Consider the following 16719-nt stretch of genomic DNA (forward strand, 5'->3'; position numbering starts at 1 on the left):
AGCAATCCACCCAGCATTGAGACCTGAAGAAGTGAAATAGATAAGAAATTGAGTGTGGGAAACCTCAAATGCTCAAAACATCGAAAATGGTCAGTTGAGTAATAATGGTAGGACTTTAATACTGCATCAACTTACTTTACCACTACATCCCTTCCACATATCTTCCACCTTCAGGGCAAAGTGTAGTATAGGTTCCTTGTACAGTCTAACATATATCCTATTAAAATTTGATGAAATCTTCGACCTATATCACATCTAAATCCTACTTTTGTGTGTTATGTGTCAATTCTCACTCTTTACATATACATTCCTTTGCTTCCCTTTCATTCAATACTTGATGGATCTTTCTGAAACTTTAGATCTATGATACTGAATATATTTGAGATGTGCCACAGGTGTCTGATTATTAAATATCGATGAGCTGAAGATATAGGACCTTAATCAGTAGAAATGGAAAGTATATGCACTGTCTCAAACTTCAGCCTATTTTGAGCTAATTCTGGGCATACAAAGCATGGGAATCTTTTCATATACACTCATAAATATATCCTGAATACCATAGAACACTTCCCTATCAAAGGGGCAAAAGTGCGAAGGTGTTTTGTACCCTAGGCCATTTTAAAATAGCCCTGGAGAAAGAGCTGTCACACATATACCCAAAAAAAGCGGTTTATTATATTATATTACACATTTATATACAAAACTACTGCTCAGATACAAGGGAGAGACCTATGGTGGTGTAGTGGTAAAGCTGCAGTGAGGTGGGAAGGGTGTGGGAATAATTGATATTGTGGGGATTCCAAAAATGGACGATGTTTTGGGTGTTGTGGGGTAATTCCCACAGTAGGTGGCCAAAAATGCGAATGTATGGGGTGTGGGAATAATGTGGGAAGGTATGAGGAACAATCTATTTTTGAGTGTTGTGAGGAAATTCCCACAGTAGGTGGTCAAAAAAGCGATTATTAGGGGTGCAAGCTTATTATGGGAGTGTCCTGATAGGATCCTCCACTGATGTATCAGCCCTACAAGTGTAGACACCTATGAGCTATTGGAATTATTGTATCCCATTTTATCTATAATTGCAGGAAGTGATACATCAAGTCTACAGGGACAGGTGCTACATGCCCACTTGGCACAGTTCATTGATGACAGGACCATTCACAGTAGGAGGCATTTTTGGGAGCAAGCATTGGTGATGTGCATACAGTTAATGTCTTCAACAGCAATAGATGTTAGCTAGTAGATGACAGTAGCCAATACTAGTCATGTATTTTGTCCAGTTGTTTACTTGATCAAACCAAGTTGAAGTGCTAATGAAGCTTGCAAAGGCAGTAACAGTACTGGACCAATGTGATCAACATTACTTCGATGTGCCTGAAGTGCTCATGCGAGCCATTTCTCACCAGCATTGTGTTTGACCTTTTTTCATCGGTACACATTGAATGGTGTACCATCAACATGCAAAAATCCATCATGCCACTCTTGACATGCACATTCCTCAACCCAGTCCTTCACTCAATCTATCTCAATCTGATCTTTGGCCTCCAGTGGGTTGAAGTGGATGACATCATCATGGTGCTGCAGAATCACAACCATAACATGCCAATAGCAGTTATATACTGTTCTGACCAAAACCCCTGCCCAGTCAGCCATGTGTTCTGTGGTTGCTGCATTTCTGTAGTGGCCAGCAGCATTCAAAAATATTGCCAGCTGAATGGTGACAGGTAGTTGTGGATTATAAGAATTGTTGTAAAAACCAGATGATGGATAATTTTATTGATGAGTTCTACAAACACAAGGACATCCAGGTATCAAAAGAACTTATGGAATCCATGCTGATATTTGATGATAGATCAGAATCAATAGAGCCCAAGTCTAAGACTGAGTTGGAGTCCAACTGAGCTAGACTCATCAGATGGCTCAGGGTCAGATGAGTCATCATCTATTAACATGTTTACTAGCTTGAGGTACCAAGCAAGCTTCAGATTCCTGTTTGTTTCATGAAGGGCCTCTAGTACCATTTTACACTCTGAGATGTGCATCAGGAGGGATGGTAGAGAATAGTACAGGCTTATCAATTATCTATTCCACAATACTGGATACTTTCCATGATAGGATTGATCAGTAACATGTGTGTTTTACGTGGAGCTTGAATATCAATACATGTTCTTGTTTTTGTGAAGTTCCAACATATGCACACCACATACTTTGAAACCCATTATTGTACTTCAGTTGTCACAGTAGGTGAGGATCAGTTCTCTTGTTAGTTTGTGTAGCTCACTGAGTAGTGACTTAAAGTAGAAGATGTTGCATGCCACAGAGGTAGGTGTAATATACTCTGCTTTAGTCATGCAATTGTAAGCTGTTTCCTGGTGCTCCATGTGATTGGTGAGTCATGTAACATTACCACATATCCAGACATTGAATATCTATGTGTTACAAACTAGGATAGTTCTAATGACAGACAACTTGATAAGAGTTAAGACCTCTGCTGAGATTCTACATAAGACAATAAGTCAAGCGTTCAGTGTAAGCTAAGACAGAAGGAGTGCTTCTATCTTAAAGTACGGTTCAGATGACAAGAGATTGGAGGTCTCAAGTGAAGGATGTTTCAGGTAAAACCTAGTAAGATTAAAGTGCAGAACTAAAGCATACAAGAGAACTATTTATAGGGAACTACAAGTGCTTTAGGGCAGATGTGAGAACAGATATGAGTCAGAGATAAAGGACGTGTAAGTGATAGCAAGAATAGGTCATCTAATGATGGCAATGGCAGTCGTGATGTAATACAAGGTATGAGTCAATGATAAGTCTAGTGGTGGCATCATGTGGCTCATGATGTAATACACAGTAAGAGAGAAAATGAATAGGGGCATACATGGTTGTAACACTATGCAGTTGACTTGCCCAATCTGTGTCTACAAATGGTTCTAGCTCTTCATCTGTCTGTCCTAAGGTAAGATGTAAACCCTTTAATTCTTTCATATAGTGAATGTTACTCTTAGTCACTTCCCAGTGTATAAAAGATGGATCCTTCATGAATTATGATAGTATGAATAGGCAAAACATGAAAATTGAAGGGAGAAGAGGAGAAGGAAGACTGTGAAAGAGACAAAGAGACTTATCAAATAGGTAAAATGTGACATCAAAGGAGAAGGTGAGAGCCAGGCTAAAGAGATAGATGAAGAGAGGGTGAGATGGTGAGCCAGGGTGAAGAGAGATGGTGAGCTGGTGAGCTAGAGTGAAGAGAGAGGATCAGAGAAGGGTGTAGAAGACAGAAAGAAAAACTTACCAAGAACCAGAATAAGCAAAAATGCGAAAATTTAAGGGAAACCTTGTTGGAGAGAGAGGGACTCAGGAAGATAGAGTCAAAGTAGGCAAATAGGAAGGAAGGAAAAGACCTAAAGAGAAGAGAATATGTTAGAGAGGGTCACTTGAGAAATAGAGAAATACACTTAGATACATTGAGACACATTAGAAGGCAGAGACTGAAAGGTAAATCCACTTGAATAGAAAAGAGAGCAAGGAAAACATAGGAAAACACTTGTGGTTGACCACAATGTTGCTTATATAAGCAATGTCAAGTAAGACCATATCATGGACTTAAAGAATTTTTGTGTTTTGCTGATTAGCTATGACTTCAAATGTGGGAATTTGTTCATGAAATCCAAAGTCGCAGTCCTTGTCAAGGAGAGTCTATCCATAGTCTCCTGACACCATTAGGATAAGACCTTAGTGAGATATAAGTAACTGACCTAAAAATCATGAACACTTTTGAAGAAAGACTTGGTGAGATGTTTGTATTGTTGCTAGCATTTTTGCTTCTTTGGCTTAGGATTGTAATAGTAAGGATCACATACACCTTCATCAGGATACCTAGTCTTAAAGAATTGCATGAAAAGTTTTATAATTGTCATAACAGTCATAATGGCCATAATGACTACCCTAAGTTGCTGTGAGGACATATCAGGACAAGTCGGGACATATCAACACAAGCAAGGACATAGTTAGGACAAGAGTAAATAGTTGGGGTACATCAGGACACATAGGGACAAGTAGGGACAAGTAGGGACAAGTCAGGACAAGGCAGGACATATTAGAGCAAGTAGGGACCAGTCAGGACATATCAGGACATATTGGGACAAGTAGGGACAAGTCAGGACAAGGTAGGACATATTGGGACAAGTAGGGACAAATCAGGACATACACATCAGGACATGAAGGGACACATCAGAACACATTAGAACAAGTAGGGACATATTAGGACAAGTAGGGACACATCAGGACACATTGGGACACATCAGGACAAGTGGGGACACATTGGGACAGGCTGGGACAAGTAGGGACACATCAGGACAAGTGGGGACACATTGAGACAGGCTGGGACAAGTAGGGACACATCAGGACAAGTGGGGACACATTGAGACAGGCTGGGACAAGTAGGGACACATCAGGACAAGTGGGGACAAGTAGGGACACATCAGGACAGGTGGGGACACATTGGGACAGGCTGGGACAGTAGGATGCCCCGTGCTCCGCGGAGCAGAATATTAGTCTTGACCGTCGTGATCCTTATCCTTGTCTTTTGCTTGTTTTCTTGATTTTTTGCTATCGTAGTCTTGACTATCGTATTCCTTATCCTTATCCTTATGGCCCGGGTCGAATCCTCGTTCAGACTTTGCTTGATTTTGCTTGATTTTTGCATTTTTATCGGAGTAGTTCCCACGGTTGAGTTGCTTTGTTGAACCCTTCGATTTCGAGTATTTTGCTTATAATTCATTAGGATCTTATCCTATTGATGTCATTAGACTATGGATAGACTCCCCTTGACGAGGGCTACGACATTGGTTTTCATCAATTAGTTGATCAGGTATTAGCTTACATAATGTCTTTGTCTTGTCATGGAGTTGAGCCTCCGATGGAACTGTTCCAGTGGAGATCATTGTTGTTGACACCCTGGTACTCTGTGACCCTCCAGTGGAACGGTTCCAGTGGAGATCATTGTTGTCGACACCCTGGTACTCTGTGACCCTCCAGTGGAACGGTTCCAGTGGAGATCATTGTTGTCGACACCCTGGTACTCTGTGACCCTCCAGTGGAACGGTTCCAGTGGAGATCATTGTTGTCGATACCCTGGTACTCTGTGACCCTCCAGTGGAACGGTTCCAGTGGAGATCATTGTTGTCGATACCCTGGTACTCTGTGACCCTCCAGTGGAACGGTTCCAGTGGAGATCATTGTTGTCGATACCCTGGTACTCTGTGACCCTCCAGTGGAACAGTTCCAGTGGAGGATTATATTTGTGAAATGTCTTGAAACGACCCCTTCCTAACCACGACCCATATAGAAAAGTGCTATATAATCAGCAGCGTGATGTATTCTGCGTCTGCGTTGTGCCGGAATACTGCAACATTTAGCTACATGTCCATGCCAAGCCTTATCGATGGCATCCCTGATCGCCCTCCCAGCGCCCTTGGGCAAGGAGCCCAGCCAGCCAGAACACTTCGTAGTAGGAGAGACAAACTTCGTACGCTACACGTCGGCATCAATAATACTATGCAGTGCCGTGCCGTGTCTATGTTCATTGAGCCACTCGATGGTACCTTCGAGACTCCCCTATCCAGACCCTCATTTCTTCTATTAAAAGGCACCCCCGGGTTAGGAGCCAATCCAGCCAGAACACACTTCAGTGGAGTACAATAAGTCGCCGTTACCAGTTCGTGGTACCTATCTCCGCCCAGCACGTATTCACGATTTTCTCCAAGCTTCGGTCTCCGAAGGATTCCTGCTGGTTTCCTTGTGACAGTAAAGGGCGACGGTGCTGAATGTCAGACAAGCAACAAACCTGTGCACATAGATTGGGCTGTTGCATGTCTAATTAGCCTTGCTGACATATAAATCATGAGGTTTGTATGCGCATACTGTGGTAAATATAAACGACTTCTTCAAGGGAAAATAGATTGAACAAGCAAACGTTTTTCAACATGAAACCAAACTGATCGGAATGAATAATAGATAAAATTCATTGCGACAAGCGACGCATCGATAATACAACATAACGCGAATTCATTTCTCTGTCATTTTATTCTGTTGCCGTCCTCGAGAGCTTACAGCTTGCTAGAAGAAAGACCCTCTGTGTACCTCTTTTCAGCCTCCTCAAAGTTGATGACGCTCCAAATGGCATTCAGGTACTAGAAGATGTGATCAATGAACTGTATCTCGCTCTAACGAAGAATAATAACTCACATCAACCTTAACGTTGAGATACTGGAGGTAGAAAGCATGCTCCCAGATGTCAACCCCGATGATAGGGACGTGAGTCAGAAGCGGGTCCTGGTTTGCAGTCGTGGTGATCTCGAGGCGCCTTGTGGAGGGGTTCAAACCCTGAGCATGAAGCGCCGTGAACACTACATCAACCATGTGCAATGAAACAAGAAACTTACGAGCCAGCCCCATCCGGAACCTTGAATACCAGCGGTGGTGGCATTGAACTCCTTCTTGAGCGCATCGAGCGACCCGAAGGTCTGCTCGATGGCCTCCTTAAGAGGACCAGCCTTCAGGGAACCACCGTTACCCTTGCCCTCACTGGAGGCAGGCGCCAGGTTCTTCCAGAAGAGAGAATGGTTGATATGACCTAAGTACGTGTAATGAATAACGTGCGATGAGTCATGATCGATGACGAGCGATAAGATAAGAACACCGATGACGCGATAACTCGCCTGAGTGAAGTATGAAGACTTACCACCACCGTTGAACTTGAGTGCTGCCTGGAGGGCGATGCGCTCCCTGGGGGTGGAGCTTTTTGCGTAGCTAGCCTCGGCAGCATTGAGAGCGTTCACATAGGTTTGATGGTGCTTCTTGTGGTGAAGCTCCATGATCTGCCTCGAGATGAAAGGCTCGAGAGCATCATAGGCGTATGGGAGATCAGGGAGAGTGTGGGCGGACATGATGGCTTCGATGAGACAATGGTGGTGAAGTCAAGAGAGTGGGAAGATTTTAGGAGACTGATATCATCCATTTATCTCAGTTGTCATTTGTTTGCCAACACCGGCGCGCCGCATACGTGCTAGCGGGCATCGCTAGCCCACGGAATGTCATTATATGGTCCTTTGAGCACATCACATGATTACATATACAGATGGGGTCGACTCTGACATCAGATACATCATAAATGTAGTGATATACGAAAGTAATGGAATCATAGGCCAGGATATATATACTCCGATACTTGCACACATACACCATTTAGTCGCCTTCTGTCAATATTCTGACAGCGGGAGGACTTTTCCTACACGCCGGGGTGAATCAGCATTGGCAGAATATGACACGAGGACGTTCAGACATACCAATATTCGCATACGGACTTCTCTTGCGGCGTCCGAGCAGATCGATATCACCACTATCAAAGAACGAATACCCGGCTAAGAATATATCTATTAGTAAGCTTACGAAAAGCTGTGAACAACCAAATGACTCACGCATGGTATCCTCATAGTCGCTCCCCGATTCGTCTGACCCGTAACCATGGCCGTTGATTGGCCGACCAGTCTTGGAGTCACGGAGGATACCAGCATGATCAACAAATGGCGCAGGGCGTTCGTTTGCAGAGCGGTGGAGCTGAATTAAGATTCTCTGAACTTCTAACAGATATCCCTGGAGGGTATCCAGGAATCGACGAGTCTGTAGATGTTTCGATGAAGCGACACTACGGGCGCAGTCGTGAGTGTCAATGACACGTCATTTGATAATAAAATTGTGGCGTACACGCTAATTCCGTTCTCTTTAATGATATACCCAATACCATACCCATCAGCCGCAACAGGCCCGAATCCGAACAGGCGCAATGCAGGATTTCCGCAGTTTGAAGTGGACAAGATAGAGGTACTTAGTAGATTCCAGCCCGGGTCAGCGAAGATCGATGGAAGGACATTGTTCCGGATATTTTCGTTTGGGATCGGGTCGTCGGGAGATGGATCAAGGTTTCCTGTGACCTGACGCTGATGCAAGCAGTATAATGCATATAGGTGTCTACAGCAAGCCATCAATACTGAAATCGGGTACAGCTAACAGGATAACCGACCGGTCTTGGCCAAAGCCCTGGCTGCACTCCTTCGTAAGTTGTACGTGTCGCTCACAGGCCTTGCGCAATTTATGGATCTTCTCATCAGGCGAACACTCCGAGAAAAATGTCTAAATAGACGAATGGAAACCAATAAGGAAGAAGGGCCCGATGATCACGTGGGCGCTTACCTTCGTGAACTCGACACTCTCTGGTTGCACTGTCCGGATTGCTTCAGTCCTCCCGTGAAGGAAGGCCTTCGTCATCGCAGGTTCATAAGTACATTCCGTTCTCCCTATCACCGCGTCAGCATAAGGTTTCGGAATCTCTGAAGAGCGCATCCTAACCATAGAGTCCGAAGTATGCCGCCTGGAAAGCCATCTGCACGAACGCATCGGGGCTGAAACCATGACTCGTAATGAAATTCTTTCCATAACCTTTGAACTCGAGCGCCTGACAATCATTCTGACATATAAGGTCACTCAGCCGCGTCTCAGCATATCGGATGCCGACTCGAATTGAGGGAGTCAGGGTCCATATGAGCTTAGAGGGTGTGGTATCGTATGAGAAACTTTGAGAAGTTATTGGCAATTTGCCGTTAGCTATGGACTTGGGGGGCTTGTAGGATTTGGCGTGCGGGGAAAGGGACGCGTGGAACAGCGTGGGTGCAGAGGGATTGATTGAACGCGCAAGCAGCATTAGGCCTTCAGTGAAGACATCTGCGGCAAACCTGATGGTAACATGAACATATAAGAAAACAAGTTTGAGGCGCCTGGGAGGTACCTCAAAACTGTGTGGCCGTCAACGCCGGTATGTTCAAAATTAATGCCGGCGGCACCGTCCGCACACACGATGATTTGTAGCTTAAATTGAATAACAAATGAAATAAATTACCAACAAACATCGTGAACGCTGACTCACCTTGTCATACCACCGGTTAGTGCACGTGCCAACCTGCACACCTTCTCGCAGGTCATAAGTTCCACAGAGGAAATTACTACATAGAGCAGCAAGGTCCTCTCCCTTTTCGCCGTTTCGAACAAGCGCGCCAATACCATCGCGACCTGGGGATGCATCATCCAAGCAGACAACGAACAAGGCATCGTCGACCAGGCGTAGGCACGCTGCATTTGTCTTGTCCTGGGCGAGTTCATGTCGAAGAGAAGACCAAGTCTTCCGATTCTCAGTCGTGAGAACACCAATAGCCGTACGAGCAACCTTTATGAGCCATGATTAGAGGGAGTAGGTAAGTGTTGTTCAATAAGTCCTGACCTCAGTAATCGGGGTCTTGTCAGCGTCCTTGCAGATGGCCTGGAGGTTGCGAAGAACCTCGCGCTCTGTTAACAGTGGTCGGTTGTCCTCATCAAGGGCATCAAACCAATCTAGTGAGATATTAGCAGCTGAATGCATGGGCTAGCATGTCCAGCTAACAGAACTGTCCTCTCCGCAAAACTACCATATGACGAGCCGCGTTATTCACGAGCATTTTGCAGCCACGCTGACCGAACGAATAGATTTAATTTGAGTTCAGGAGCAATTTTGAAAGACGTACCTCTGTTGGTATACGAGCAGTCCCGAACAATCTACTGTACTGATCCATATCTAGTGCACGACCGCGTACGGCATCGGGGTCAAGTAGACCTTGACGGAGATCATGAATAAAGCCTAATGACGATATAATAAGAGCCGTAGCGCGGGGTAGCTGAGAGCCCCGATCTGGGGTAGGATCATTCCTGCCGGCAATGGATTTAAGGAGGGTTTTAGAATGCAAATGAAAATCACATGAAACGTACTCGAGGACAAAAAACGGGTTGAGAGCAAGTACTACAGGATCGCTGTGCGAGAGATAACTTTCATACCTACCCACAAGGATGAGATACCCATGATTTGAGGAAGTGCCCCGGAGCAAAATAAGGGAAGCTCACCAGAAGTCCTCGATATAGCTACGAGCAGCGAAAGAGTCGCCAGGTAAGATCCGGAAAGCCGCGATGAAAAAGTAGTTCGATTAGCGATGGATGAAACTCACCTCGCTTTCTCTTGTGCCCACTCATTCAATCTCCTCTGTAGAGCGGGACCTTCACCATCTAAGAAAATTCGAACAGCACGCTGAGTAGCAGCATGTTCCTTGTCATCCTGGAGACCTCGAAGAGCAGTCAAGTAGCGCTTGCAGGTGTCATCGAGAGATGGAACTGGGAGCTTCGGCAGGGTATGCTGGCTCGCAAATGTGCGTCCAGTGGGCGGAGTAGTTGGGCGGAAGGTTGGAGTTGCCATAGTATTGACAGTGACAGAGAGAGGAAGACACCACGCTAATTAGTCATTTGACAAGCTTCGCTCTCTTTGTAGTTTCTCGAGTGAATATGACAGATTAGGCTTTGATTTTGAAAGTGCGGAGCTAGCTGGAACAGCCCACCTCATGACCAACACAAGGCCCTACTAAGCATGGTGACCCACCGGTTCTCTTGGATCTGAGGTCAACTCAAAATTGGCATGGCCGGGACTTACAGCGGCCATTCAGACTCAACCCAACCTATCTCAGTCCCGTGTGTGCGCTCAAACTCCATCTCATACATGTACGGGTACCTCAGAGCGCATAACGTAAGGTACTGGTTTTCAACAAATCAGGGGTTCGGATCATTCTGAGCCGTCCTCTGTCCCCAAGATGCTGCGGCACAATCACCTCTAATCCGTGGCAACAAGTAGCATCTGTAAGCACAAACTAATTTGGACTACTCTGCTTTCAAACCGAGGTGCCACTCGCACTCATGCAGTCGCCCACATACTTGTTTTACCATGTCATCACTCACATTCGCCACTGAGAATCTAATCCAGCGCTCCCAGTCCGTCTTTGACTGACCAAATGACTCGAGGTCAGGTCCGATGCTGTCATCGCAGAAGAACTGCATGGGAAGAGCCAAAACGCCGAGTTCTTCCGCAAGCCGTTGGCATAATGTGATTGCAGGGATCCCGACAAAAGGGTGCTTTACGAAGGCAAAATAACCGCCTTGTGATCCGATCGTCCAATTGGGAGGGAGATGCGTGCGGAAGATATTGTGGCGTATTTTAAGCGATTGAGCACTGGCTTGGATTGACTGACGCAATATAGGCAACAAGCCTGGAGAAGCGAGAGCTAATTGTGGAGGGCGTGGTGCACATATTTGTAGGCAATCGAGTGTGGTGGTGACGTGTTTCAAGAGGTCGGGTGACGCTGCAATCAAACCCAGCCGATGTCCAGGGAAACAGTAAGACTTGGAAAAGGAGAAGAGATGAGTGACGTTTGATCTCCATGACGAAGAGGACTTTAACACCTCCGTCTGAAATGGAGCGAAAAGGGTGTGCGGAGGCATGGTGTCCACAAAATCTCGGTAAGTCTCATCGAGGACAAGAGCAATCTTGTGTTTCTGTGCGAGCTCGGCAAACTTTGAGATCAAGTCTGGAGAGTAAATTGCACCTGTCTGTATGGTGGTTATGAGTTAACGCATGTCAACCAGAAAGGAACGAACTGGGTTGTTTGGAGTCACGAGCGCGATTGCCTTTGTCTGTGAGTTGATTAACTTCTCGCAGTCGCTTGTTGAAGGAAGGAAGGCCTTATTAGCGCGAGTATATAGTGGGACTGTTTTAATGCCGAGAAGATTCAAGCTCATTCTGGGCAGGCGATCGGGTAAATGAGAGCAGACTCGGCGAGTAAACTACCATACTGGTGGTTGAAATACCTATCCGACGTCTTTTGAGCAGGATCACAAAGGAGAGACGACAAATGTACCATGGAACTGGCAGGATAATCTCGTCTCCTGGATCAGCAAGACACATCACAGTCGCAACGAATGCCATATTGCACCCAGCTGTGATAGCAATGTCATCTTGGGTAATATCCATTTCTCGTCCATATACTGTCTTCATCTCCTCCGCAAAGGCCGAACGAAGGGCAGATTCTCCGAGAACATGGCAGTACCCTGATGATTCGGAGAAGACGATGATTGTGATAGAGCCTCGAGAAGGACTTTGGGTGGAGGAGTTCCTGGAACACCTTGCGACATGTCAAGCAAGGGCCGTGTTGTTGTCGGCTTATACACCACTCCCCATGATTTTGCGTGTGGAATACTGCAGCATGTCTTCAGTCAGATGAGTTTTTTTATATGATGCAAGTACACACGGAGGTGATATTGTGCTCAACACTCCACGTGATAACCGGAAGGACAACGAAGACAACATTAGCAACGATTTATCGTGTGGCTGAACTCCACCACCGTGGGCCCGACTTTTTGGTGCAATGAATGGGATAGAGATGCGATGGGACAGGTGAGCACTGAGCATGGGAAGAACGTACGGTTAATTGCACAGGCAATTAAACTTACCACCCTCCTTCATGGCGCTCCGTTCCATATTCACCAATAGCAGTAGCATCGTAATCAGACATCGTTTGCCAGCATTGAATGAGCCAGCGCATGTTGAATTATTTTCATAGCTAGGTCGAAATCCGGCTTTGGCGTTTTTGTATCTACTTCCTAAATTATCCCAATAATCCGAATCAAATTAAAGGTTACCTTGTATTCCAGTCTGGGGTCCACAGAGCCGCTGGACGGCACGTATACCAGATATTAATATTAATGCAGGTACATGCTTAGGATGCTCACCAAGGATGCGATCACGATCAAGACGAACTGGAATCGGAGGGGAAACTGGAGACGTGTATAGGTCCCACGATAAAAGTACATCCGGTAGTGTCCAAGTTATTATATAACAACCGTGATGGATGCTCTGAAAGATCTTTCAAGTACTCCGAGTCACCAGGCCGGGGGGCCAGGCATCTATCATTTGATTCCATATCCCAGACGGTGACCATATATACTAGTGACCAGCCCGTCGCCGCTGGACGACATGTACATCAGAGATGAATATCAATGCAGGTACATCGATACTTCTGCTTAGGGTACTCACCAAGGATGCGATGCATCATCAAGATGAATTGGAATCAGAGGCCCGTGGAGCAGCTTGAGATGTATCTGTATATCCAAGATCCTGCATTCCGTTGACACGCGTTACGTCCAGGTGATTAACAACGATAGACGCCAGGATCTTTGTACTCACCAGGCCCAGACATCCATCACTTGATTCTATATCACGGTAACCATGCGGGAGACAAGCCAATCCTCGATGTTACCGCCAATGTTATTATTATTGGACAGAAGCCTGTCGAACAGTCTGATCCTTGGGCGGTGGAATTTTGAAAGGCTCCTCTTCAACTTTGAGGATATAAGCGGCCGTCACATATCCAGTCTTCCACCAACACCGTCCACCTTTCAACGACAGCTTTTGCATGTTTGCATCATGCAGTCGATCCCCCGGAACAATTCGGTAACTTTTATGATGCATATGTAGCTTGCAAGATACTCACCGCGTACCTACAGTTGACGATAGAGGATACTTTGGAGCTATACCCAGACGAATGGGGTGCGCCACCATTTGATCCTAGAAATGAAAAGGTACAAGTGAACCTGTCTAGATCGCCCCCATGCGCTCACCAAGTCTCAATCACTACTAGGAAGTCTTGCAGTTGTTTGATTATTATGTCACCAATCATATGCCGGCTCATCTGATATATATTGGCGACTCAGAGATGAGGATAGTGGAGCGCGGAGAGCTGAGCAAACTCTTCAAGCCAAGAAAGCTCAATGATGACGAGCTAAACAAGATACGGTCCTCTAAAGATGCCATACGGGAGCTTATCAAACCTGCCCTCAAGTATGCCATCTTTTCGCACCGATGGTTGCGCGAGGGAGAGCCCACTTTTCAGGATATCCGTTACGGAAGGGAATGCGGCAGAGATGGGTTTCAGAAGCTGTCAAAGTTCTGCGAGAAGGCGAGGGAATTTGGATACCGGTTGGCATGGTCGGATACATGCTGCATCGACAAAACGAACAACACAGAGCTTGATGAGGCTATACGCTCGATGTTCAGGTGGTATCGTAATACAGACATCTGCATTGTGCACCTCGCGGACTCCTCGGATTCGCAGCAGATGATGAACGACGTTTGGTTTACGAGAGGGTGGACTTTACAGGAACTCCTCGCACCCCTTTCGATTAAATTCTTCGGCAAGGATTGGAAACCTCTACGCCGCACGGACCTCCCAAATGACAAGCACGACGATCAACTCATGAAGGACATCTCGATCATCACTAGTATTTCAGTTGAAGACCTCCAACACTTCTCCCCCGGGCCAACTCAGATTCGTAAAAAAATGAAATGGGCGTCCAAACGTACGACAACCAGGGTTGAAGATGCGGCATACTCCCTTATCAGTATCTTCGATGTTAGCATGCCAATTGCATACGGAGAAGGAGAATCGGCCTTCCATCGTTTGATGGAGGTCATCATCCAGAAATGCGATGAATGGGATATGTTTGCGTGGGCGGGGCCGTCTTCCAGCCATAGCGCTGCCATCCCCAGATTGCCACGTTGCTACTGTCCATTCGATGCATCTAGATTTCCAGAGGAGCGGAAAGATGAACAAAATCGGGAGGTACACGGTGATAACGAGTTTAGGTTGACGCGCCAGGGCTTGCAGATCAAGCTTGCGGTTGTCAATGGCAAGTTAGAGCCACAACACGACGGGACCTTCCGGTTCATCGTACCTATTAGATTCACAACTGCCTCATTTGCTCCAGTGGTTGTACAGACCTCTCGCTCGAACGACAAGTATTGCGAGTTCGCGCTGGGAATAGTCAACTACGAACGAGGTCAGCGCCGCGGCGAGGAAGTCGGCGTGCTTTATCCTCAGAAAGACTACCTCTGTTTCCTACTGGGTCGTGCTGTAGAGGGAAAAGAATTGCACAAGGTGAATACGAGCAATGTGCTTACTGTGCGTACGACATTCACTGGGTGGGGCAGCCAGGAACCGCTTGTTGTAGTATTGTTGTGATGAATGTCCGATTCATATCTACATATTGTGACTTGCCGCAATGAAAGCTTCGAGTAGCACATATTATTTATTAAGAGGTCAATCAAAGTACCTCAGGGCACATTCGAAAATAAATTGGACGGCATGTGTATCATGACAAACATTTCAAACAAAGAAAATCAAAAGGGAGCTGAGTCGATCAGTCAAGATATATGGCTAAATGCCTTACTGGAGATGTATTGTGGAGATACACGTAGTATGAACGAACGCGAAATAACTCGTTCAGAGAACAGATATCAACGAACGACGGCTCCAGAGACGTCGGAAAACCAGGCACGTTGATCTTTGGGTGATGCCCAATCGGACTCATGGCCTGATCAATGATAATATGAGAAACCAGTTTGCAACAAATAGCATTTACCAGACAACGAGCAACGGAAGCATTCGCGCACCTCCAAAAAACGTCTGAAAATGCATGCCTTTGATATGGGATCCCTCGTCTTCTCGGAAAATCAGCCCCTTTGCGTGGATTACGCATTCGCCGTTAATCCAGAGCTGGAGTTCTCCTAGGATACAAGATTCAGTATTACCCCAGGGATCACTACGCCTTACCATCAGCTCTGCCGACATCGTTGAGTTTAACACGTTGTGCTATAGTCGTCCAGACACCTGACCCAAAGGTCCATGCACCGATTCCGACTGAAATCCCGTAATCAGAGTTGGCTGTAGAGTAGGGGGGAACCGCAAGAAGTGCATTTGTATTTGTCTCATTCATAGGTAGATAGGCGTAAATTTCTCCTTTCCCATCACGCCTAGGCAGACGTCGGGAAACAAGTGAGAAAAGGGTGGGTGCTACTCACCTCCACATGAGACGAACATCAAAACACTTGCAGCGGTCGTTCTGCCGTCCACCAGAGCATCTATAGGCAGTGTCGCCGACGCCACCATCTGCAATTGCGCATCAATATTGTATTCAAGACCCTGATCGGGAATGCGCACACATTCCTGGCAATTTCCCTCCTTTGACCCACTCCCAACCTTTCTCAAACATCACACGATATCCAAAAACTGTTTCTTTTGCGCCTACATCCAACAATGATACAATTTCTTTAGGTCCACCAAGATAAAATCCCAATCCACCAGGGATTTTCGTTTTCGGGCTGCAGGAACCCTTGGGATATTTGGCCTCCCAAGCGAGCTGAGGATCGTCCGAGGATGGTTGGAGAGAGGGCGGTGGACATATAACCTCGTGAGTCAACGAGCGCATGATTTTGTGTATCCCAAGAGGAGAATCTGCGAGCGGTACTGAGATGACATCGAGCTCGGCAATGGATGCAGGAGAGGGCGAGAACGTCGTGAATCCTAGCTGAAAGCTGCTGATTGGGAATAATTGCGACCAAGGCGGAAGCATGCTCAATGCCGTCGAGCCGGCAAGATATATGAAGGGCCTAGTAGGAGCAAAATGATAGCAGAGGTTACAATATTTGATATTCGTACCAACGCGTAACGAACGATGCCGTCGCGTCCAATATTACCTTTAACAGCTTAGCTCTACCGACCGAGTTTTACACTGGTTCACTGGTGGGCAACTGTGGGCTGCGAATTCCAACATGAATTTAAAACCCATTCTAAGGTTAGGGTTTATTCGCTGACCAAGCGAGAACGCGTAGCATCATTACAGTACTGCGACATACTTATTGCTACTTACCACCTACTGGTAGTACTACCAGATCACTCCACTCTAACAGCGGGTGAGACTACT

At 46.1% G+C, this 16719-nt stretch overlaps 5 protein-coding genes across 5 annotated transcripts; 1 reads left to right on the top strand and 4 right to left on the bottom strand.

The window, feature by feature from the left end:
- Positions 1-5828: 5828 nt before the first annotated feature.
- Positions 5829-7084, bottom strand: BJ212DRAFT_1362054 (Manganese/iron superoxide dismutase). Its single transcript, XM_041335936.1, has 4 exons — positions 6743-7084; positions 6444-6634; positions 6247-6384; positions 5829-6191 (listed from the first exon to the last, which is right to left on the bottom strand). Exons 1-4 carry the CDS (start codon positions 6945-6947, stop codon positions 6108-6110), a joined length of 618 nt encoding a protein of 205 aa, XP_041192104.1. The 5' UTR covers positions 6948-7084; the 3' UTR covers positions 5829-6107.
- Positions 7072-10557, bottom strand: BJ212DRAFT_351369 (acyltransferase ChoActase/COT/CPT). Its single transcript, XM_041342993.1, has 15 exons — positions 10086-10557; positions 9985-10002; positions 9853-9918; positions 9612-9792; positions 9491-9557; positions 9332-9441; positions 8981-9277; positions 8843-8922; positions 8407-8789; positions 8251-8354; positions 8081-8190; positions 7765-8028; positions 7479-7705; positions 7347-7421; positions 7072-7288 (listed from the first exon to the last, which is right to left on the bottom strand). The coding sequence occupies exons 1-15, from the start codon at positions 10328-10330 to the stop codon at positions 7260-7262; spliced, it is 2256 nt and encodes a 751-aa protein (XP_041192105.1). The 5' UTR covers positions 10331-10557; the 3' UTR covers positions 7072-7259.
- A 228-nt stretch (positions 10558-10785) lies between these two features.
- On the bottom strand, positions 10786-12473 carry BJ212DRAFT_1447546 (pyridoxal phosphate-dependent transferase; the record flags this gene model as incomplete). The annotated part of the gene is made up of 5 exons (XM_041338414.1): positions 10786-11511; positions 11560-11643; positions 11750-11988; positions 12009-12157; positions 12412-12473. The coding sequence occupies 5 exons, from the start codon at positions 12471-12473 to the stop codon at positions 10786-10788; spliced, it is 1260 nt and encodes a 419-aa protein (XP_041192106.1).
- Positions 12474-13219: 746 nt separating this feature from the next.
- On the top strand, positions 13220-14978 carry BJ212DRAFT_1463165 (uncharacterized protein; the record flags this gene model as incomplete). The annotated part of the gene is made up of 2 exons (XM_041338944.1): positions 13220-13539; positions 13599-14978. Exon 2 carries the CDS (start codon positions 13638-13640, stop codon positions 14976-14978), a length of 1341 nt encoding a protein of 446 aa, XP_041192107.1. The 5' UTR covers positions 13220-13539; positions 13599-13637.
- A 275-nt stretch (positions 14979-15253) lies between these two features.
- Positions 15254-16368, bottom strand: BJ212DRAFT_1481953 (polysaccharide lyase family 14 protein; the record flags this gene model as incomplete). The annotated part of the gene is made up of 5 exons (XM_041340338.1): positions 15254-15330; positions 15410-15523; positions 15570-15769; positions 15818-15905; positions 15957-16368. 5 exons carry the CDS (start codon positions 16366-16368, stop codon positions 15254-15256), a joined length of 891 nt encoding a protein of 296 aa, XP_041192108.1.
- Between the last annotated feature and the right edge of the window lie 351 nt (positions 16369-16719).

The sequence above is a fragment of the Suillus subaureus genome, assembly GCF_016647635.1.
Source record: "Suillus subaureus strain MN1 chromosome Unknown BJ212scaffold_20, whole genome shotgun sequence".
NCBI classification, from domain to species: Eukaryota; Fungi; Basidiomycota; class Agaricomycetes; order Boletales; family Suillaceae; genus Suillus; species Suillus subaureus.

Coding starts and splice junctions, on each gene's coding strand:
- BJ212DRAFT_1362054 (XM_041335936.1), bottom strand. CDS start 6,947: ATGTCCGCCCACACTCTCCCTGATCTCCCATACGCCTATGATGCTCTC. Junction 6,385..6,443: donor GTTCCGGATGGGGCTGGCTC/GTAAGTTTCTTG, acceptor CTTCATGCTCAG/GGTTTGAACCCCTCCACAAG. Junction 6,192..6,246: donor ATCTCAACGTTAAGGTTGAT/GTGAGTTATTAT, acceptor CACATCTTCTAG/TACCTGAATGCCATTTGGAG.
- BJ212DRAFT_351369 (XM_041342993.1), bottom strand. CDS start 10,330: ATGGCAACTCCAACCTTCCGCCCAACTACTCCGCCCACTGGACGCACA. Junction 9,793..9,852: donor AACCCGTTTTTTGTCCTCGA/GTACGTTTCATG, acceptor CATTGCCGGCAG/GAATGATCCTACCCCAGATC. Junction 8,923..8,980: donor CTAACCGGTGGTATGACAAG/GTGAGTCAGCGT, acceptor ATTCAATTTAAG/CTACAAATCATCGTGTGTGC.